At 34.9% G+C, this 23784-nt stretch overlaps 1 protein-coding gene across 8 annotated transcripts in view; it reads right to left on the reverse strand.

The window, feature by feature from the left end:
• ADK (adenosine kinase) overlaps positions 1-23784 on the reverse strand; it is a 502280-nt gene that overhangs the window by 163989 nt on the left and 314507 nt on the right. For all 8 annotated transcript variants that reach the window (XR_013824278.1, XR_013824279.1, XM_079900202.1 and 5 more), the window contains one exon: positions 2157-2327. Coding sequence is in view for 6 of the 8 variants with exons in the window: in XM_079900202.1 (XP_079756328.1) it covers positions 2157-2327 (171 nt within the window). In the remaining 2 variants the exon portion in view is untranslated. The remainder of the gene's footprint in view (positions 1-2156; positions 2328-23784) is intronic.

Genomic DNA, 23784 nt, shown 5'->3' on the forward strand with positions numbered 1-23784 from the left:
CCAGGTAGTAGCTTGTAATTTTACTACTTCCTCTTCTAGGTAGGGAAAAATAATTTCTTTAATAATCTATACAGTACTAACTTCTAGTCAAACTTTACCAATTTGTAGAATCAATCAATTTTTTAAATTGTGGTAAAATATACATAAAGTAAAATTTTACCACTTTAACAATTTTAAGTGTTAAATTCACTGACATTAAATATATTCACAATGTTGTGCAATCATCACCACTATCCATTTCCAGAACTTTTTTTCATACCAAATAGAAGCTTTGTACTCATTAACTAACTCCCAACTCCCCTTTTCCCCCAGTGCCTAGTAACCACTATTCTGCTGTCCTTCTTTATGAGTTTTTCTATTCCAGATACTTCATTTCAGAGGAATCCTTATAGGAAAACCCAATAGGTGTCTGCTTGTATCTGCCTTATTTCACTTAACATAATGTTTTCAAGATTCATTCATATTGTACCATGTAACAGAATTCATTCCTTTTAAAGGCTGAATAATATTCCATTGTATGTATACACCAGATTTTATTTATCTATTCATCTGTTGAAGAACATTTGGTTTGTTTCCAACTTGTGGCTATTGTGAATAATGCTGCTAAACATTGGTGTAAAAGCATTTGAATCCCTGCTTTGAAGGTTTTTTGGTTATACCTAGAAGTGGAATTGCTGGATCATATGGTAATAATTCTCTTTTTAACTTTATGAACAACCACCAAATTGTTTTCCACAGCAGCTGCACCATTTTACATTCCCAGCAGCTATGCACAAGAGTTCCCATTTCTCCACATCCTTTCCAGTACTTGTTATTTATCATTTTTTAATTTTGAAAACAGCCATCCTACTGGGTGTCAAGTAATATCTTACTTTGGTTTCATAAGCATTTCTCTAATGATTACTGATGGTGAGCATCTTTTCACATGCTTATTGGCCCTTTGTATTGATATATCTTCCTTGAAGAAATATTTATTTAAGTCCTTTTACCATTTTTAGATTAGGTTGTTTTCTTCTTGTTGAGATGTATTTGAGTTGTTAAGATATATATTCTGGATACTAATCCCTGAACCGATATATTATTTGCAAATATTTTCTACCATCCATGGGTTGTCTTTTCACTTTCCTGATAGTGTCCTTTGATGCACAAAAGTTTTTAATTTTGATGAAGTCCAATTACTTTTTCTGTTGACTGTACTTTTGGAGTTTTTTTAAACAATGAAGACCATTTTGATATCATCAGCATTTTCTGCAAACCTAATTATTCTTGGGCCTCTATTCTTTTCTATTCTTCAATGTCTCTGCCAAACTTTTAGCATTGTTCCCTGGTTCTATAAATGCTTTCCATCTTTTTTACATATGTTTTACAAATGTGAGCTCTCATTAAAGAGTTTTCTGTGTGCTCTCCAATGTTTTTTATTTTTGTTAAGGCTCCTCCTCATTTTCTTTTTAATTAAGGTTATTTGAGGTTGATGTTAAGGGCTAAGGATGAGGGCAAGGGTTGACTGATAAATGTGATGAAAATGTTTTTTATCCTGCTTGTGGTCACAGTCACATGACAGGTATGCATTTGCAAAAGCTCACAGAAATGTATAAGAAGAGTGAATTTTACTACATGTAAATTATAAACCTGAATAACCGGGCTTCCCTGGTGGTGCAGTTGTTAAGAATCTGCCTGCCAATGCAGGGGACATGGGTTCAAGCCCTGGTCTGGCAAGATCCCACATGCTACGGAGCAACTAAGCCCATGTACCACAACTACTGAGCCTGCGCTCTAGAGCCCGTGCTCCGCAACAAGAGAAGCCACAGCAGTGAGAAGCCCGCGCACTGCAAGGAAGAGTAGCCCCCGTTTGCCATGACTAGAGAAAGCCCACACACAGCAATGAAGGCCCAATGCAGCCAAAAATAAACAGATAAAATAAAAAAAACAAAAAAAACAAAAAAACCTGAATAACCTAATCCTTTAAAAGACTAATTTTTTACTGTGTAAGAAATTAGTATATTCTGAAGGAAATACTAAAAATACTGAGTTAGAGTGGTCCAAACTGAGGCAGTTTTACTTAATTCTCAAGTACACAGTTTTTATTTATATATTTCTAAACATATACACAAATAGAAACCAAACAAACCAGGTACTTTAAAAAAAAAATTACTCACCGTCTCATTTCCAAAGAGTATGTCAACATAAGGCATAACTTTCATCAATGATTCCTTGTAGAACTGACTAATAAATGGTGCAGACAGATTCAAAGTGAAAATTCTGTTGTTTTCAGAAGCATGGTGAGCCACTTTTAAAACTGACTCTGGGGAAACTGTGAGAAAAAAACCCTGGATAAAGAAAAAAAGGAAGGGAAATTAGAAATGCTATCTCCACATAGTCACTCTCAGTGAGAATAAAAGAAACCTATACAAAATACAAAAGCCTATATAATGTAAACCTTAAAAATACAATTATAAAATGCCAGGCAGAAAAAAGAATTTGATGAGGAGAAAAGTTTATCACATGAGTACTATATGCTTGATATATGCCATTACATTAGAGAATAAGACATTATTTATTTCATATTAGATTTGTATATTCAATACTGAAAGAATTCTAGGAATCTACATAAGAAAAAATATTTGAAAGGTCTCATTCAGGACAATAATTACTTTTAAATCAGACAAATAGTAATGAAGGCAGATTAGATCCTTACAGCTTCTTACAAACAGTTTGGATTCTTATTGTCAGGAAAGCTATATTTAAAAATACTATTTATCTGTATCTTAAACATTAGTAAGTCTTTTAAAATATATATTTACGCTTTCTAGATGCAATAAAGTATAAGCAAAAACATGGATGCTTATATGGAAATCTGGTTTGGATGATGCGCAAGGAAATGAAGGAGTACACAAAGGGCAAAAGAAGATAAAAGTTTGGAAGCCCAGCTGAGGTAAGAACACGAAGGGCCTTGAGTGGCAGTTCAGGAGTCTATTAGGTGGAGTGGGGATGAATGAAGGGTAATGAAGTTTTCCTTGAAAGAAAGGAGTAACAAGCTTAATAGGAGAATTCAAGGGAACGTTACTCTGGACAGCAACAGTCAATAAAAGCCTGCTTTCGGCTTTGTAAAAGGAAATCATACTGGGAGTATTACATACTGGACTTAGCAATTGTTTAAGATGTGGGAGACAAAGAAAAAAGAGTCAAAAGATTACTAAGATTTTAAATCTGGTTCTACTATTAATAGAAATAGAAAAATCCAGGAATTCCCTGGTGGCCCAGTGGTTAGGACTCTGCGCTTCCAATGCAGGGGGCACAGGTTTGATCCCTGGTCAGGGAACTAAGATGCCACATGCTGCGTGGCACGGCCAAAAAACAAAAAAACAAAGAAAAAAAATAGAAAAATACAGAACAAGACCTGGCTTAGACGTCAAAGAGAGTGTTTAGTTGTGGTCATACTACATTTGAGGTGTTAAGGGACTTCCAAATATATCAGAAAGCTGGACTCAGGAGAAAGGCCATGGAAGAAGGTGATGGTAAAAGAGTTGTTGTAATTACCAAGAAAGAAAGGTAGAAAAAGAAGAGGGCAAAGGACAGAATAGAGGAGAACCAAAATCAGGGGACAGAGGAAAGGAAAAAAGTAGAGTACAAGAGGAAGGCACACAAGAAGAACAGAAGCCATGACAGAGAAACCCAACAAGGGAAACTTTAAGAAGATACTTAAAGGCACCGAAGCTATCAATGGGTAGAGAGGAAAGGACTGAGCCAAAGTCACAGGATTTGATGGTTAGGAGAAAGTACTTAAGGTATGAAGGTAAAAACAGATAGTTGTTTAAAAAGGAATGGTGAGAAAGTAAGGGTAAAGATAAATTATTTGGGGAGTTTTATCAGTGAATAATAATAGAATCATCTAAAATTCACTGAGCCATTCTTACAATCCAGGCACTATACTAAAAGCTCTATGTATATCAACTTGGTTATCATTTTTTCCTTACATAAACCTATGAGGTGGATACTGTTATTATTCTCTTTTTATGAATAAAGAAGGCAAGACAGGAAAATTAAGAAAGGTTTCCCAGATCCTAGAGCTTATGTGTGATGGAGTTTGAATTCAAGTGACTCCAGAGATAATTACCCTAGTTTTAGTAGATAACAGAGAAAAAAAGAGCAAAAAGATAATTTTAGTGGCAGAAGGGGAGTAGGAGAGTTGTTTTTAAGAACAGGGAAAGTTTAAGCATTTCTGCTCTTCAATGAAGGATCTACTGGAGAAACAGAAGAATGAAGAAGCAAGAGAGGGAGGATAATTAGAGCAAGGAACCAGAGGAAGTAGGGAAATGGGAACGAGAAGAGAAGAGCTACCTTATGTTAGAAATAACCATCAAAGTGTAAAGGAAACTTCTTTTAAAAGTTACAAAAAAGCTATTGAAATATTCACTTATAACTGAGGGACTAACCACTTCTATCTTGCAAACTCAAAGAGTTTAAAGAGAAACAAGATTATTTTTCTATTATTTTCAAACTTCAAAATGAATATTAAAAGAACACTAAAAAATTAATTTTCTGGCAGGAGTCATGTGTACTGGGATCCCCCTTTGAAGGGTTTCTTGCGCTTACAAATTCTGAAATATTAAGAGAATTTTATACTATAATTGTCTTTTACTAAAGTACTGCTAATGAAATTCTAATAAAAACATTTTCCTATCACAGTAACATAATATTTTCTCATCATTTAAAAATTCTAAGCCATTAATTCTTTACCAATATTCAATTGTTCTAAAAGGAAACATGTCTTAGTCTTAGGTAACATCATTTAATGTTTTCATCTTACTTTCTAAACCAAATACCATGTCACTTGCAAACTATGAGCATCCAAGCTGCTTTGCTATTTATGTCACTTGGAGAATTAAAATGAACAGTTTCTATAGCATCTTGTCTCCATAGTAATATGTATGTACTTGCTTTTTAGTCTTTCATTTAATGAGGAGAGTTTAAAGCTCCCCCCTCCCCCTGTTTCTCCCCAAACTGTTTCAGCATGAAATAAAAACCTCCCAGAGCTAGCATTCTGCCAGCTGTGGATTAACCACAGACAGCCATAGAATGGTTTACATAAATAGTAACCTGGTCAAATAATTAGGCTTCTCACCAACTTCAGACTGAAAATTTGATCTGTGCTAAAATACATCTGATTGTAATTTAAGGTACAGAACAGTATGCCCCAGAGTCTAAATCTGGCCTCATTCCAAATGTGTATGTTGTATGTGTATTTTACTTTAAAATGCAACACAAGAGAATTGTGATGTGGACAGTAGAACTTCCATTTTCTTAATTTTACAAAGAATACACAAAAAACCATCAGCTTTTAACTGAGGCAAATTCACAATTTAAATTAATTCCATTTTTGAATGGTTTCTTGTTTTTCTTTAAGTAAATATTTAGTATTTAAACAATTTAGGATTTGTGCTTAGAGTGCACAGACTTAAAATCGATGCCAACCATAATTTTTCTTTCTAGATTTATATCCTTTGCTAGGCCACATGTTCCAGACCATCGTATCACCAAAACAAAACTGTTATAAAAAAATTTTTTTTCAAGTAACAGGTTTGTAATAAAAACAGGCCAATAATTTATAGAGCTGTAGTTTAGAAAAATACTCTATATAATCAACAAAAATCTTGTAATTTTCAAAATAGGGATTTCAGTAGATACAAGAGTTAGCGCTGCTACTCTTTGGCCCTAGGACCAACGAAAAGCAAAGTAGATTCTAACACTTAGAGACTGGATAATATTAATCAGAATTAAGGGTGAAGTGAGACAATTTTATCCATTAAAATGGAAACTGAAACAGAAAAAAAGGGCAGGAATAGGAGGAAAGGGGAAAGACCAAGACAGAGCCAAAGAACCATTTTTATCAGAGCCAGACTTAAAGCCTGGAAATCTCAAGTATGTAGATTTCTCATTCAGCCACACTGAGGATTTCTCAGGGTAGTTTAAACATGGGGGAATGTAAGTAATTGAAATATTTAAAATACTAAAAGAAAAGACAAGAAACTGTTCATTTCAAATCACATCAAAGACAAAATACCAAAAAAACCAAAAAAACAAAAAAACAAAATACCCAGGAATAAACTTAACCAAGGAGGTAAAAGACCTACACTCTGAAAACTATAAAACACTGATGAAGGAAACTGAAGATAATACAAAAAAAAAGGAAAGGTAGTCTGTGCTCATGGATTAGAATAATTAAAATCGTCAAAATGTCCATACTACCCAAAGCAATCTACAGATTCATTGCAATCTCTGTCAAACAACCCAAGGCATTTTCCACAGAACTAGAACAAATAATCCTAAAATTTATATGGAACTACAAAAGACCCCAAATTGCCAAAGCAATCTTGAGAAAGAAGAAGAGAGCAGGAGGAATCATGAGCCCTGTCTTCAGACTATACTACAAAGCTACAGTCATCAAAACAGTATGGTACCGGCACAGAAACAGACACATAGATCAATGGAACAGAATACAGGGCCCAGAAAGAAACCCATGCACTTATGGTTAATTAACCTATGACAAAGGAGGCAAGAATATACAGTGGAGAAAAGACAGTCTCTTCAATGAGTGGTGCTGGGAAAACTGGACAGCTACATGTAAAAGAATGAAATTAGAACAGACTTTAACACTGTATACAAAAATAAACTCAAAATAGATTAACCTAAATGTAAGACTGGATACCAAAAAACTATTAGAGAAAAACAAAGGCAGAATACTCTTTGACATAAATCGCTGCAATATTTTTTGGATTTGTCTCCTAAAGCAAAGGAAATAAAAGCAGAAGTAAACAAATGGGAATTAACTAAACTTAAAAGCTTTAATACAGCAAAGGAAACCACTGACAAAATGGAAAGACAACCTACTGAATGGAAAAAGTTTGCAAATGATATTACTGATATGGCGTTAATATCCAAAATGTTATATAAAGACCTCATACAGCTCAATATCAAAAAAATAAGCAATCCGATTTAAAATATGGGCAGAAGATGTGAATAGACATTTTTCTAAAGAAGATATGCAGATCTACAGGCACATGAAAAGATGCTCAATACTGCAAATTATTAGAGAAATGCAAATCAAAACCACAATGAGATATCACCTCACATCTGTCAATATGGCTATCATCAAAAAGTCTACAAAGAACCAATATTGGCAACGATGTGGAGGGAAGGAAGACTTGTATACTGTTGGTGGAAATGTAAATTAGTACAGCCACTATGGAAAACAGTATGGAGGTTTCTCAAAAATCTAAAAATACAATTACCATATGATCCTACAATTCCAGAGCTGGATATATATCTGAAGAAAACAAAAACACTAATTCGAAAGATAAATGCACCCCAATGTTCACAGCAGCATTATTTACAATAGCTAAGATATGAAAGCAACCTAAGTGTCCATCAACTGATGAATGGATAAAGATTACTCAGCCATAAAAAGGAATGAAATTCTGCCATTTGCAACAATGTGGACAGACCAAGTGAGAGTTATACTTAGTGAAATAAGTCAGACAAAGAAAGACAAATATTCTATGTTATCACTTATATGTGGAATCTAAAAAATAAAATGAATGTAATAACAAAACAGAAACAGACTTGCAGATATAAAAACACAACAGTGATTACTGGTGGGGAAATGGAAGGGGGGAGGGGCAAGACAGGGATATGGGATTAAGAGATACAATCTACTATATATAAAATATATAGAGGGCTTCCCTGGTGGCACAGTGGTTGAGAGTCCGCCTGCCGATGCAGGGGAAACGGGTTCGTGCCCCGGTCCGGGAAGATCCCACATGCCGCGGAGCGGCTGGGCCTGTGAGCCATGGCCGCTGAGCCTGCGCGTCCAGAGCCTGTGCTCCGCAACGGAAGAGGCCACAACAGTGAGAGTCCCGCGTACCGCCAAAAAAACAAATACAAAAACAAAAAACAAACATAAGTAATTTATTGGGCTTCCCTGGTGGCGCAGTGGTTGAAAGTCTGCCTGCCGATGCAGGGGACACGGGTTCGTGCCGCAGTCTGGGAAGATCCCACATGCCGCGGAGCGGCTGGGCCCGTGAGCCATGGCCGCTGAGCCTGCGCGTCCAGAGCCTGTGCTCTGCAACGGGAAAGGCCACAGCAGTGAGAGGTCAGCCTACCGTTTAAAAAAAAAAAAAAAAAAATATATATATATATATACACACATATATATATAGATGTATACAGGCAAGTACATATTGTACATCACAGGGAAATACTGCCATTGTTTTGTAATAACTTTAAACGAAGCATAATCTATTAAAATATATAATCACTATGTCATACACCTGAAACTAATGTAATATTGTAAATCAACTATACTTCAATTAAAAAAATAAAATACATAAAATATAAAAAAAAGAAACGTGGTAGTAACTTGCTTATGAAGAAAGGTTGGTGAAATTAATATATTAATACCGCTGATGGGAGTGAAACTGACACTTGTTCCAGAAAATAAGTTGAAAATACACACGAGGAGCTATAAACAAATTCATATTCTTTGACCCAATAATTCTACTTCTGAGAGTCTACCTTAAGGAAATAATCCAAAATATGGAAAATATTCATTTAGGAACATATCAGTATACTATTTATCTGACTGAAAACCTAGGAACAATATATTCAATAATAGAGGAATAAATAGTCAAGTAAGAACTGGCATATATACCCGTTCTAAATCTGGCTACTGATCATTTATTTTTTTAAAAAATATTTATTATTTATAAATTCTTTATTTATAGCTCTACATTTATTGGGTGTTTCCTTATGCCAGGCACTGTGGTAAACACTTTACAGCCTATCTTTCTTTTCACATATCTATGGTCTTTAAGAGGTGGGAGCTATTGTTTGTTTCTTTTTTTTTTGTCTGTGCCACGTGGCATGTGGAATCTTAGTTTCCCAACCAGGGATTAAACCCACACCCCCCACAATGGAAGTGCAGAGTCTTCACCACTGGACCGCCAGGGAAGTCCCTGGCTATTGATCATTTAAAATGTGGCTAGTGCAACTGAAGACCTGAATTTCAAATTTTATTTAATTGTAATTTAAATGTAAAAAGCCACATGTAGCCAATGAGCGCATGGAATGTGGTTAGTGTGACTGTGGAACTGAATTTTAATTTAATTTAATTGAAAAAAAATTCAAAATGGAAGGAATGTAAAATATTTTTCTGCTAAACACAATTTTATTGTTTTGGTAGGCTACATTTCATTTTGACTGTTGACAATTTAGTGACTGAGCTGTGTTATAAATGTAAAACAGACACCAATTTCAAAGACAGTATAAAAAAAGAATGTTAAAATATCATTAATTTTATATGATTACATGTTGAAATGAGAATTATTTTAGATATCTGAAGTTAAATAAAATATATTAACATTAACTTTAGCTGTTTCTTTTTACTTTTTTAATGTTGCTACTAGAAAATTTAAAATTGTTTATGTGGCTTGTTTTATATTTCCATTGGATAGTGCTATTCTAGAGAATACTTTGAAAATAATAAAAGTGATGATTATGAAAATAAGTGGCAAAGTGGAAAATGTTTATAATACACAAATGTTAAATGAAACGTAAGATATACAAGTAGTAAGTACAAAATATGGTTATAAACTATATTATATCAATAGGAAAAGAAAACTGGAAGAGAATATACCAAAAGCAAAAATGGTTAAATTTCAGTAGAAAAATTATGGATAATTTTAATATTTTTATTTTTCAAATTTCAGTGAAGTGGTTTGATTACTCTCTGATAAAAATTATTTAAAAGATAAAAATATTTTGTTCACTTGAATTAAATCTTTGTTCAAAGAAAAGATGTTTATAAATAGTGAGAAGTTTAGTTCAAAAAACAAGAGTAAGAACAGATCAAGAGCTGGGAGTAAGTCTATTATTTCTGCAAGTAGATAGACAGCTTAAAAAGGAACAAACTAAATATGAAGTGACTTTAGTAAATATAAACCACTATTCATAGAAGCAAAAGAGAAAATAAATAAGAATGTATAGTAACAGAAAAATATTAGGACAACTAGAGAACCCCACTAAACCTCGACTATAACTGATGAGAGATGGCTGAGAGTACCAGATGGTGTATTTCAAGATGTACCACAGTTGTCTATTCTAAAGAACATAATTAGTATGTTTTCCATGCCATAGTAATACTAGTCAAGACAATGGGTTGAGAGAAAGAATAAATTAGAAGCCAAAAATAACAAATACAAAAACCATATAGCAAGTTTTCTTCCCTTTAATGAGTCGTACATGTTTTGCAAAACTCTTATAGAGTATAAAATCTATTTCCTTGTAGGAGTGTGAGGATCAAATACGATTTATTTTTTTTTTTTGGCTGCGTTGGGTCTTTGTTGCCGTGCGTGGGCTTTCTCTACTTGCGGTGAGCATGGGCTACTCTTTGTTGAGGTTTGTGGGCTTCTCATTGTGGTGGCTTCTCTTGTTGCAGACATGGGCTCTAGGCATGCGGGCTTCAGCAGTTGTGGCTCACGGGCTCTAGAGCGCAGGCTCAGCAGTTGTGGCACATGGGCTTAATTGCTCCGTGGCATGCAGGATCTTCCCAGACCAGGGCTTGAACCTGTGTCTCCTGCACTGGCAGGCGATTTTTAACCACTGTGCCACAAGGGAAGCCCCAAATGTGAATTATTATAAAACATACTTCCTATTTGCTTGTAAGGAAAATGACTTTGACAAACATTAAGATAATGTATAAATTGTTTACTATTACAATGTTATGATATGCACTACTTCATAGTAATGACAGCAAAAGAATCACTACAAGAAGAAAGCCAGAACAAATATACTAGTGATGCTGTAATGCTTATGTTACCACTGACTGAATATAATGCATCAGTGGAAGAGGATAATTCACCTAGATCTTCCTGCCTGTGTGGCTCCTTTTGGAAGCATCAATGAAATCACCTATTCCACATATATTTTAATCTTTTTCAGGATTAAAAAACCTGCAATCTTACCTATACCATGAACATAGATGTCAGCTTTTCTTCCATCCGAAATAAACACCTCAAAAAGCATGTAATAGGAGGCAGCAAGACATAGTAGAAAGAAGATGGGTTTTAGGGGGACATACATGAGGATATATTTATCACAGCTTTGCTGAAAGTAAAAGGGAGTGTGAGGCATTCTGGGAGTCTATTTCTAGGGGAAGGATACAGAAAATGTGGTGAATGCACACTATTATATAAAGATTTAAAGTAATATATTAGAAACATATACATCATATTGTATATAGTTCATCCTTTTATATGTTCTGTACAATGTACACACATGTGCGCAATACGTAAAACATCATGATACACTTTTCAAGGATGCAGGACACATATCAAACACATTGGAGTACCCATGGTGGGGAGGAGAATAGGATTAGGGATCAGGAATGATAGGAAAAACTAAAATAATAAGAGGAGCCATACCTAAGCCATATAATAATAATCCGTCAGGATCTGAGATGGATTCACTCAATTCTCAGCACCACAGAGTTTAAACAAACTAGTATACTTATTTTTAACAGTTTTGCCAGTCTTGGTACTTACTAGATACATGACTTGTGCTATGTAACTTCCCTACGTCTCATTGTTCTCATCTAAAAAATGGGAATAGTAATGGCTATTAAGGTTGGTGTGAAAATTAAATGAATGCTTAATACAATGCCTGGTATGTAGCATGCACTCCATACATATTAACATTGTATTAACATTACTTCTGTAGTAATATCAAGAGCATTAGAACGTTTTGTTTTTCCATTAATGTTGAGTTCTATGTTATAGCTCTTAGTTCTAATGCTTATCAAAATTATGATTTTTAACTTGAATATAGAGCTTGGTATTTCCTTTGAAATACAAATACATAAGACAAGATCCATCATTCCCTTTCCAAAAGCTCTCCCTGCCTTCTCTCTCTCCTTGATTTAATCATCCTATATCCTGCTGACAGATTAATCACCCTAATCACTCTTATTTTACTAGTAAATTAAATCCAAATGCCTCACACCCCAGCATTCAAAGCTCTCCACAATAGTACTCCAATGTACAGAGCACACCAGCTGTAACCTCTATTACTCTACAATGTATGTCCTTGCTTCAGTCATACAGAATGATTTGCTTCCCCCCAAATAAATCTTCTGAGTCTTTATGTTGTTTCTTCTATCTGAAATATCCACTACCTCCACCTGTTGGAATTTCACCCCTCCATCAAGGTCCACTTAAAATCGAACTTTCATCCCACAAAGTCTTACTGCATTCCCACTAACACATGTATTCGTTCTTCTTTGAACTTCCGTAATATGTATTATGAAATAAATAACCAAGGGTATTTATTTTATTAATATAAGCAACTTGCATTTGTCTTACCTCCCAAACTTCATTGTAACCTTAAGGGCGAGAGTAGTTTTTATTTTTATGTTTGCTACAGCACAAAGAACAGTGTACAGTGTACAGATAATTTAAAAATATCTGATTAAATTCTTACTGAGATTCTACATAAATTCCCATGTAACTGAAATGCTATTTTGTTTTTTGTTATTTTTCTTTTCTTTTTTAATTTTTATTGGAGTATAGTTGATTTACAATGTTTTGTTAGTTTCAGGTGTACGGTAAAGTGAATCAGTTATACATGTATATATATCCACTTCAGATTCTTTTCCCATATAGGTCATTACAGAGTATTGAGTAGAGTTCCCTGTGCTATACAGTAGGTCCTTATTAGTTATCTATCTTATATATAGTAGTGTGTATATGTCAATCCCAATCTCTCAATTTATCCCTCCCCCCTTCCCCCCCAGTAACCCCATGTTTGTTTTCTACATCTGTGACTCCATGAAATGCTATTTTTGGGGGGGGGGGGGGAAAGGACTGCTGCATTTTCACATGTTAAAGGAAGAGTATATTTATTTTAGACTTGGACAACTCTCTAGCTCAAAGAATCTGAACTTTCTCAGTTCACAGCACCCTTAGTGAATAAGTAACTTTTACATGGTGCCCTAAGAAATACCTAACAGTTCTATTTTTTGTAACAGTCAGGTCTGAGCAACTTAGTAAGTACTGATAATCTTAACAACTTAATACCTGGTTTGAAAAAATAATGTATATAAACTGAAAAAAAATTTTTTTTACTTCATTCAAAAACCACCACAACACTTACTAATGGGATATGGTGCTGATGATGGGCACTGCACAACTCTTCAAGCCTTGGATTCTAACTGAATAGTGCAACCCTCATTTCCTGTTCTGCACTGATTTTCAGGATTTTTTTTTTTTAATCACAGCAACCATTCCCAAAGATAGGACATCATCCCAAAGGAATGCATCACAATCTGATATTGAAGATATGCATTACCCTGATATACAAAATACCCTATGGAACTCTTGTGAGTTTGTTGCAGGACCGTAGGGTGTCTCAGTGTACAGTCTGGGAACTGTGGCTCTAGTTGAAGAAAATACCGTGATAAGCATTTTTATTTGAGAGAGTTAAAGCCCTTCTTGGGTATGATTCATAGTATTTAGAAAATGTCAGTAACTGACTCTGCATGAGACAACAGAAGTAAATCGGAGTATAAGGGTGGCACTCTGGAGAGCAGAGGTAAGAGGATTTTATGAAGAGATGGACCCCAATTAGATGATAGCAATGGGTACCCTGAAGGTAAAATATGGCCAATGAAAAACTGCCTTTGGCTGGGATGCCCTAACAACTTTGGTAATGCTGATACCTAGTAAACAATTTTAATTTGTTTCTTATCCTATATAATGTTATAATCTTTCTCCATTAACTTAAACCTTCCATAAAAATTAGTTCTTCACTTCCCAAAATATGTACAAACAATTTTCTGTTCTGCTCAATGAAGTTTGAATCTAAGAATTATTAACTCTTTGTCCCCAAATCAAATGTCCTATCAATTACATCTTTAGAAATTCTTACAACTATACTCTTTCCCATTAATATGTATACAACATTAGTATTAATCTTCCATTAATACAACTCTCATTTGCCTTGTAAACATTACTGCAAGAGTTTCCTGTTTTGGCAAATTCCTTTGCTGAAAAACCTTAAATGGCTCATTTCCTAAACAATACATCTCAAATTTCTGACATGGCATCAAAAACCCTGTAATTATGACAGTAATCTATCTTGTCTACATTTTCTCTGATGATCCACCTTCAAGAAACTTTTACACTGACCACACAGAGCTTCTAGCTACCTTAAGCAAAAATTCTATATTTCCCTATATCCTCTGCTTTGCTGGCAATATTTATTCACTCTGTAGAATCTGTTCTTCACCTTCCACTTGGACAACAAAAGCAAAGATTGCCAGATGTTTTCTGTTAAAGGCCCAATAGTAGGTATTTTAGATTTGTGGGTCATATGATCTCTACTGCAACCACCCAACTCTGCTGTTTTAGTACTAAAGTGGGTATATACAATACATATAAGCATAAGCATGACTGTGTTCCAATAAAACTTTATTCACAAGAACAGACAGTGAGCCAAATCTGGCCCAGGTGACATATTCTGCTGACCCATGAACTGAAGGAAAAGAAGGAAATACATACTACCAAGTAAAAATACCACTCAGATAAAAGGAATATTGAAGAGAAAAATTAATAGGAAATCCAATATAGTATGATAATGACAGTTAGCTTCCTCAAAAGAATAAAGGGCACGAAGAAACTGAATGTCAAAGTGGGCTTAGAGAGGAGAAAACAATATACAGTTGATCCTTGAGCAACAAGAGTTTTAACAGCACAGATCAACTTATACGTGGATTCTTTCCCAATAAATACTTGTGAAAGTACTGCATGATCCCCAGTTGGTTGAATCCATGGATACATATGCATGCATGTGGAGGGTCGACCGTAAAGTGATATGCAGGGTATATTTTTTAATTTTTATTGGAGTATAGTTGATTATATGCAGGTTTTTGACTACATGGGTTGGCACCACTAAACTCCCACATTGCTCAAGGGTAAACTGTAATTATATTTCCCAATGTCCTCCCCTGAAATGAGAACACAGACTATTTTGAGGCTAGCACTAAATCAACACAAGTTACTTACACTTGAGTAGAAGACTCAATCTCCAAGGGATACAAGTTATCTTGTTTTCGTAGTTGCTGCTCTCTATCTCCACCCCTCAACCCCACTCAATGCTTCTCCCTAGGTGCCTCTGAAGATAACTGTTGAAAACAGACCCTCTATCTGCCATAAGCTAGGCAGAAACACTTATATAATTTTTATACCCTGAGCGTTCTTCTCTGTTGGAGAAACAAAAATTGTCAAGTGGTAGAAAGCTAACCAATTGTTTGAAGACTTTTTTTTTTTTTTGTGGCCACCCCACATGGCATGTGACATCTTACTTCCCTGACTAGGGCTTGAACCCACATCCCCTGCATTGGAAACACTGAGTCTTAACCACTGGACGACCAGGGAAGTCCCTTTGAAGACTTTTTTGAACTTTCAGAAATGAATCATAATCATGGTAGAACCAAAGGGTTCACAAACCAGACAACTGTGGACTAGAATTAAAATATATGCCTTCTTTGATGTATTGCAGAGAATCCTCTTTTAACTCAAGCTCTGGCCTGCTTTCTGGCAAATTATTGAAACAAACACCTGCTGTTCCTGCATTTTTAATAAGTGGCACAAATGAAGCTATGTTTCTTTGTTGTTATTTTTATGTATAAGTGACAACTGGAGTAGTATTTCCCCTAAAATATCTAAAATAGTAGCAGATAATAGAGCAGCATGTCATAGCTTAAAAAAAAAGTGACTGGACTAGAAATTCAAGATTTCAAATGCTGGTCTAGGTTTTGGACAAGCTACCTTGAAATACTTGAGTGATATATTTAATCTTGATGAACTTCAGTTTCTTCATGACAGGAGAATGGGTGGATCATCTTGAGAAGCCCCTCCATCTCAAAAATTCTGGAATTCAGTTAGGTTTTAAGTTAACTGATATTTTTTTCCCAATTGAGGTGAAATTTACATAAAACAAAACTAATCATTTTAAGGTGAACAATTTCATGTGGTCATATTCATAATGTTGTACAACCATCACCTCTATCTAGTTCAAAAGCATTTTCATCACCCTCAAAAAGAAACCCCAAAGCTATTAAGTTACTCCACATTGTCCCTAGCTCCTGGCAACTACCAATCTGTTTTCTGTTTCTGTGGATTTACCCATTCTGGATATTTCAAATAAATGGAATCATACATTATGTGATCTTTTATGCCTGGCTTCTTTCACTTAGCATAACATTTCTGAAGTTCATTCATATTGTAGTACATAGTAGATTTATTCCTTTTTATGGTCGAATAATGTTGCATTGCATGGATATACCACAGTGTGTTTATCTATCTGGCTATGGACATTTTTTTTTGTTTCCATATCTGATTTTTTTCCTGTGGATTAAAGTTAATACAATTGTACATTCATGCTGTAGTGGTAACAACTTCCACATTATTTGTTTGACTGCTTTTCTCAGTTGACTCTTTCATAATACAAACACAAAGGCACAATCCAAAGAACACTTACCTTTATAATAGTTTTAAACAAATGTGAAGAACAAATTTTAAGTATTAAACAAGATATCTGAATATGGATCAACTTGAATATATTTTCATTAAAGAAAATATTTCTGCTTTTCAACACTGTCTCATTTTGATGATTTTTAAAATAATTTTGGAAGCAATAAATAACATAAAAAACATGTACATATTGAAGTTGTACTTTAAAAAAGATCTGGGGGCTTCCCTGGTGGCACAGTGGTTGAGAGTCCACCTGCCGATGCAGGGGACATGGGTTCCTGCCCTGGTCCGGGAAGATCCCACATGCCGCGGAGCGGCTGGGCCTGTGAGCCATGGCCGCTGAGCCTGCACGTCTGGAGCCTGTGCTCTGCAGTGGGAGAGGCCACAACAGTGAAAGGCCTGCATACCGCAAAAAAAAAAAAAAAAAAAAAAAAAAAAAAAATCGGAAGGGACATTCTGAGGGACGGTGTCCCTTTTATCCAGAAATTGACAACTTTTAGTGAGCCACAAATGCAACTTATAACTTGTGATTCATGTAACTAATTAACTGAGGATTTACTGAAAAATTAAAAAACATAAAATTCTATCTAAGATGGGAAAGTTTATGAAATACATAAACCAGGCTCTGAAAGAGAAGGAATAGAGAACACAAGTGATCTGTAAGAAACTACAGTGAGATGGTTGTTCTTTTGGGTCATATTTTATCTTGAAGTGATCTTTTAGTTGTTACTTAATGTAATGCAAAGTAGTGATTTCTCTCCCTTACTACTGGACAGAGTTGTTTTAAATCTGAGCTCAAAAATGGAGAAAATGCAACTATGCAAAAATAAACAATTGCTTATTTATTTCTATAAAAGTATTACTTTATAAATGGAAAATGACTAAGCTGAAAGCTATTGCTTTATCATTCTGAGTGGTCAGTGTTTCTGTTTTTGATAAAAGCCAAATTTCAAACCATTTTCTGTGACATAGAAAAGAGCTAAACTGTCAGTAAATGCACTTATATTGACTCTGACATTTTCTTCTTAGGTGCTTCCAGCATGTCGAAAGGAGAGGATTGCTTTTAGACTTGAATAATTTCTTTATTGCTGAAGCCAACCCTGATTGCTGCCAGATTAGTATCTATCCACTCATAACAGTAGCACAAGAAGTCAAAAAGGTATAGATAGCCCTTACTGCTAGATACGAAAGCTTCAGGACATTAGAAGCTTTGGATGTTAATTATCTTATTTTACAGATATCATATATCACTTATACATTACTTGTCTTCTGGCTGTTATTGTTACATGATTTGATATAATTTTTAAAATAAGAAAACTGACTAAAATGCATATTTAACACTGATATAGGACAGCCGTTCTCAAAGTGTAATTCTCAAATCAGCAGCTTCAGTATCACCTGGAACTTCCTAAAAATGCAAATTCTTGGTCCTCCCCCAGACCTACTGAAAGAGAAAGTGTGGGAGGGACACAGCAAACTGTTTTCACAAGCCCTCTAGGTGATTTTGATGAATGCTGAAGTATGAAAACCACTGATTTAGAAAAATGAAATGCCTACTCATTACCCTTAAGACTTTTATTCCATCACAGAGCAACTCAAAATCTTTATGAAAATGGCAAAAAGGGGGGGGGGGCGCCACAAAATATAAAACTTGGCTGTAGTGAAGGAAAGAGTTCTGTTTCTCTGTTCCAAGAGGTAGCGCTGATATTATCTAGATTAAAAAAAAATCAGAATTAGTTTCCCTACAGCTATGGCATTGGCCTGAACACATCCTGCTATTCTGATTTATATATTGGGCATCTGAGTATGAAAACAGGGTTCTGCAGTTAAAAATATTTGATCTATAAACCCATTCTGCAGATACGGAAATTAGAGCCCAGAGAGGTTGCTCTATTTGCCGAAGGTCATACAACTAATGATGTGAGGAGGTAGTTGCACTCCAGTCTACTGACTTGTATGTCTGCTTACTTGTTTATACACTACACAATTCATGTTCCACAATTAATGAGGCAACTTTGAAAAAAAAGGATGAGGGAAAATATAACTCAGAACAGGTTAAGACTCAGTGGGAATGGACCTAGAGACCGTCATACAGAGTGAAGTAAGTCAGAAAGAGAAAAACAAATACCATATGCTAACACATATATATGGAATCTAAAAAAAAAAAAAAAACGGTTCTGAAGAACCTAGGGGCAGGACAGGAATAAAGATGCAGATGTAGAGAACGGACTTGAAGACATGGGGAGGGGGAAGGGTAAGTTGGGACGAAGTGAGAGAGTGGCATGGACATATATACACTTCCAAATGTAAAATCGATAGCTAGTGGGAAGCAGCCGCACAGCACAGGGAGAGCTCGGTGCTTAGTCTTTCATTGAAGAATGCACTGATAAATAGACTGAACTTGCTACTGAGGAGTTGTTGAGGACAGCATAGTCTCCTGTATTAATCCGTGTTCAATGTTAAACACCACATGAGAATATTTTAGAAAGTGGCTATTAAAAAGAATGCTTAAACTATAAAATAACTACAAGTAAAAGGAGAAAAATCACCAAATTCCACTGCAAGATTTTCTTATATTCATGCCCCACCACCATTCCACCATGAGGCCTTGTGGAGGGCAAAGTTAGTTTGAGAGAAAATGTTGGGTAAGGAGAAGAAAGCTGGTAACTGGTCCTCAGGTCAATCTAAAACCACTGTCAGAAAGATGATGTCCACCCTAAATATGAAAATATTTAATAGGTAACCAGGTAGATCAGAAGAGGAATTTAAAAGCACAAAAATTTGAAGGGGCACTCTATGAAATGCATACTTTCTAAGGGAGAAAATAGGCAAAAAAGAAGCCCCTTTGGCAATTGAGTCATGAAGAGAATAAGAATCAAAAGGGGCAAAATTTAGGGTTTTGAAAGAGAGCACAAAGCAGTAGAACTCACAATCCCTAATCCCTTCACAAAACAAACCCACTGAAAACAACTCCTGCCCCCCAACCCCCAAACAAATCCACTAATAAATCTGCACTTTGATATACTGATGGAAGAGGACACTATTATACCAGGAGTTATTTAAAGCACCATAATAACACACACACACTCTCTCTCTGAATAAGAGAGAGAGTAACAGATAGCTAGCAAACATCAGAAGTGAAAATCAACACATTTCAACTAAGGAAAATTCCACAAAGGAAAACCAACCATGAAACAAAAGAAAATAACAATTTAGTACCACAAATGGAATTAAGTATACTCAAGCAAGCATCTGAAGATATGAAAACTTACCATAATTCTGAAATTCAAAAACTTAAGAACAGAAATAAACAAAAAAAGACTGAATTGAACTCAAGAATGAAAAAGGAAGACAAAGGTTTCTCAAGAAAGAATAAATGAAAATGAAAATGTAATAACGGACACCAAAAAAAAAAAAAGACAGGAAAGTAAAAGAGAATGAAAATGAAATAATAAGGAAGTAAAAAGAGACAGAGGAAAATAATGGAAAAGGAAGACAGAAAAAGAGGAATAACATTCATATTGTTTGAGTCCCTAAAAAAATAATACAAGTGGACAGAATTAATATTTAAACTATAGTCCCAGAAAACTTTTGAAAAATAAGAAACGACCTGATTCTAGACATTGAAAGAGCCCATTGGATACCTGGGAAAATTAATAAACAACAATGAGCAACCTAGAGATATATCAGAGTAAAACCATTAGATTTCAAGAATAAAGACAAAATTTTCCAAACATCCAGTCAAGTAACTTAAAGGCAAGATAATCAGAGTGGTATGAGACTTTTCAAAACTAACATGTAAAGCAAGGCAACACTAAAACAGCAAATTTTTAAAATCTCAATGAAATAAAGAGTCAATCAAGGATTTTTATATCCAGCTAAGCTGTCCCTTAAATATATTAAGACTACAGAAAAACTGTTTCAACACACAGAATTCAGGGAATTCTGTACCCACGAGTCTTTCTGAAAAATTGTTTAGAGGAAGAGTTTTAAAATGGGGGTGAACATTAAAAATATATACATGTACATCTATAACTAAAACAAAAACAGGAATAAATATAAAAGACTAAAGTACACATTTTATATGTTGGGAGAAAGTAGAAATAATGTAACTAAAAAAGGGAAAAAAAGAGAGAGAAGGAAACAGAATAAACTCAACACAGGTGATAGATGAGAGTTACAGGATACCAATAAAACCAGATAAACCAGACAGTAACAGGTTAAATAAGAGGACTTGGAAAAGAACATTAGAAAATGTGTAAGTATAACAGTAACCACTAAAACCAAAATATAAATAAACTCAATAAATACACACAAAACATTTAATTTTTAATTTACAAACAAAGTTTTGTTTTTTTTCATAGGCAAACTTAATAAGTGAACTGAGTAATAACATTCAAAAAAGTCATTTCTTCTCTCTAGGCAGGACTACACATACTCAACGAGCAACAAACACCACTGTTCTGGCAAATAGTAGGTGATTCATAAATGTATATCGAAATGAGATAGATCATTGTTTTTGGCAAATATTAATATTTTATTTTATTAAACTGTTCTTTTTTAAAAATTTATTTATTTTATTTATTTTTTGCTGTGTTGGGTCTTTGTTTCTGCGTGAGGGCTTTCTCTAGTTGCGGCGAGCAGGGGCCACTCCTCATTGAAGTGCGCGGTCCACTCACTGTTGTGCCCTCTCCTGTTCCGGAGCACGGGCTCCAGACACGCATGCTCAGTAGTTATGGCTCACGGGCCCAGCTGCTCCGCGGCATGTGGGATCTTCCCGGACCGGGGCACGAACCCGTGTCCCCTGCATCAGCAGGCGGACTCTCAACCACTGCGCCACCAGGGAAGCCCCTGGAGTTGGTTTTAAGACAGTATTTCTGATGCCAGAGTATAGACATTTCCTACAGTCTCTTGTCAAAAATTACCTCAAGGGGCTTTCCTGATTTCCTCCATTATCTCTGAAGGACAATGGAGAGAAGGTACGCTAGGAAAGAACTGGAAAGGCTTCAAGTTCAGGAACTCCAAGCATAAAGGAAGATAGGATTCAGGATGAAGTGCTATGCTGAAATCAGGCCAAGGTGAAGGTGGTTATGTGAAAATCTATATACTAAATCGTCAGCCCTTCAGACACTTTTCCTGGCTAGCATTCAGGCTCAAGTTCACCCAAACAGAAAACTGGAGGATCCAATCTACACTGGAGAAACTAAATAGCCCTGGAAAGACACAAATTACCTCTCCCATGAAAAAGCTGTCTTTTATTCCAATACTCTAAGAAGGTCAAAACGTCCCATCTTGTGCAAAGTCTAATGAGGTATTTAATGCATCACTACTAAATATAAATGGACAACCAAGATTATCAGATACTTGAGAAGAGTCTCCAACAAAAAGTGAAGATATAAAAAGGGAATCCCAATGAACAGAAAAAATGGGGGGAAAAAATCAAGAGAAAAAGAATGAGAATAGTAAAGGGTCATTCCAGGAAGTCAAATTTCTATCACAAATTGCAAAAAGAAAGAATAGAAAAGTTGTAGGAAGGAAATTTTAAAAGAAATTACATTTTAAAATTCACCAGAAAAAAAAAATTCACCAGAACTTTCTTATTGTCTAGATTTATAGGAACCAGTAAGTTAACACAATGAATTAAAAGAGACCTATGCCATTACTACTTATCAGGAAATTTTAGAAAACCAGAGATAAAGATAGATTATAGATGCTTTTAGAGAAAAATCAGATCACAAACAATAGCTTAGGAAACAAATGAACTGAGACTTCTCAAAAACAACATTTGAGGTTAGAATACAATAGAGCAATTATTTCAACATTCAAAATGAAATATTCTTTCTAGAATTCCATATGCAGCCAAACTATTAATCTAGAGTGACAGTAAATGGTAGAGATTGAAATATTAGGTCTCCAAGTATTTATCTCCCTTGTATTTTTCTCAGAAAGTTAACAGAGAATATGTGCCTTTCAAACAAGAATTTAACTAGGGAAGAACTCACGGGATTCTAGAAACTAAGGATTCAACACAGATCAGATATGAAAGGAATTTCAGGATGATAGTGAAGGAAAAGTAAAAGCTTGAAGCAGAGAAATGAAGGGCCTCAGAAGCAAGTTCTTCAGGAAAAAAAGAAAAAAGAAAGTAAAAAATTACTACTACCTTCTTTAAAATATGAAATATATAGTGTAAAAAGGAAAGAGGTCAAGTATTTTAAAGCCAATCTTTGAATGTAAAAATGTTTATAAAGGCAAGATGGCAAAATCTTAGTAATTGTTGAACCTTAGTAATGGGTAGATGTGGATTCATTATAGAACTTTTGCAATTTTGTGTGTATCTTTGAAAACTTTTGTAATAAAATGAAAATTTAAGGAAATGGAATGCACCAAATGAAATGACATTTTATTTACTTAACAAACACTCATCAAGTATCTTCTGTCTACCAGGCACTGTGAAAAAACGCGCTGTATGATCTTTATCTCAGATTAGAACTATCAAGACTTTTATAAATAGCTTAAGTAGTAAAGAAATGTTTCTTCCTTATGCTCATTTTAAGCTGACACAGTAATATTTAACTGATAAAAGCTTACTATTAGAATCCTATGGGGTCATTATTTTGGTGATTCAATGTGTCATATTTTTGAAATAAAAGAAGACATTACATTCCATAGAAGTATACAATTCCTGTAAGTAACAAGTAAAAATTAAAATAGCCACAGATCTACAGGTGCAAATCTGATTGAATATCTGATATCTCAGTGTGTACAATACTATTTCTATCCTAGGAAGCTATCTGTGAGTTAACAGAGAAAAATCAACAGAATTCTCAAGCTAGGGGAAGCTTTGAGGATCATCTTGTTCAACCCTACCAGCAGAAAACTAAGACAAAGATGAACTGAGTGACATGCTCAAGGATAAAACAAAAACAAAAAACTTTGTTATTAGGTAGAGATGAATGGTATTGAAATCTTTGGACTTTTGGATTTCAATTAGGAGATCTAGGCTGAGACACTAGATCAAAGATGTTTTTCCTCTTATTTACTGGCGCTATGAAAATAATTTTAACTATTAGGCTCTGAAGCTTTGTTCTAATTTTGGCAACGTATTCTGGAGATCACATACTGCATAGGGATATAATATCTCCGGTACCATCTAGATATAAAGAGAGAATGTAAAAAGACAAAAAGACTGCATTTTCAACTG

Source organism: Stenella coeruleoalba, assembly GCF_951394435.1.
Source record: "Stenella coeruleoalba genome assembly, chromosome: 16".
NCBI lineage: Eukaryota > Metazoa > Chordata > Mammalia > Artiodactyla > Delphinidae > Stenella > Stenella coeruleoalba.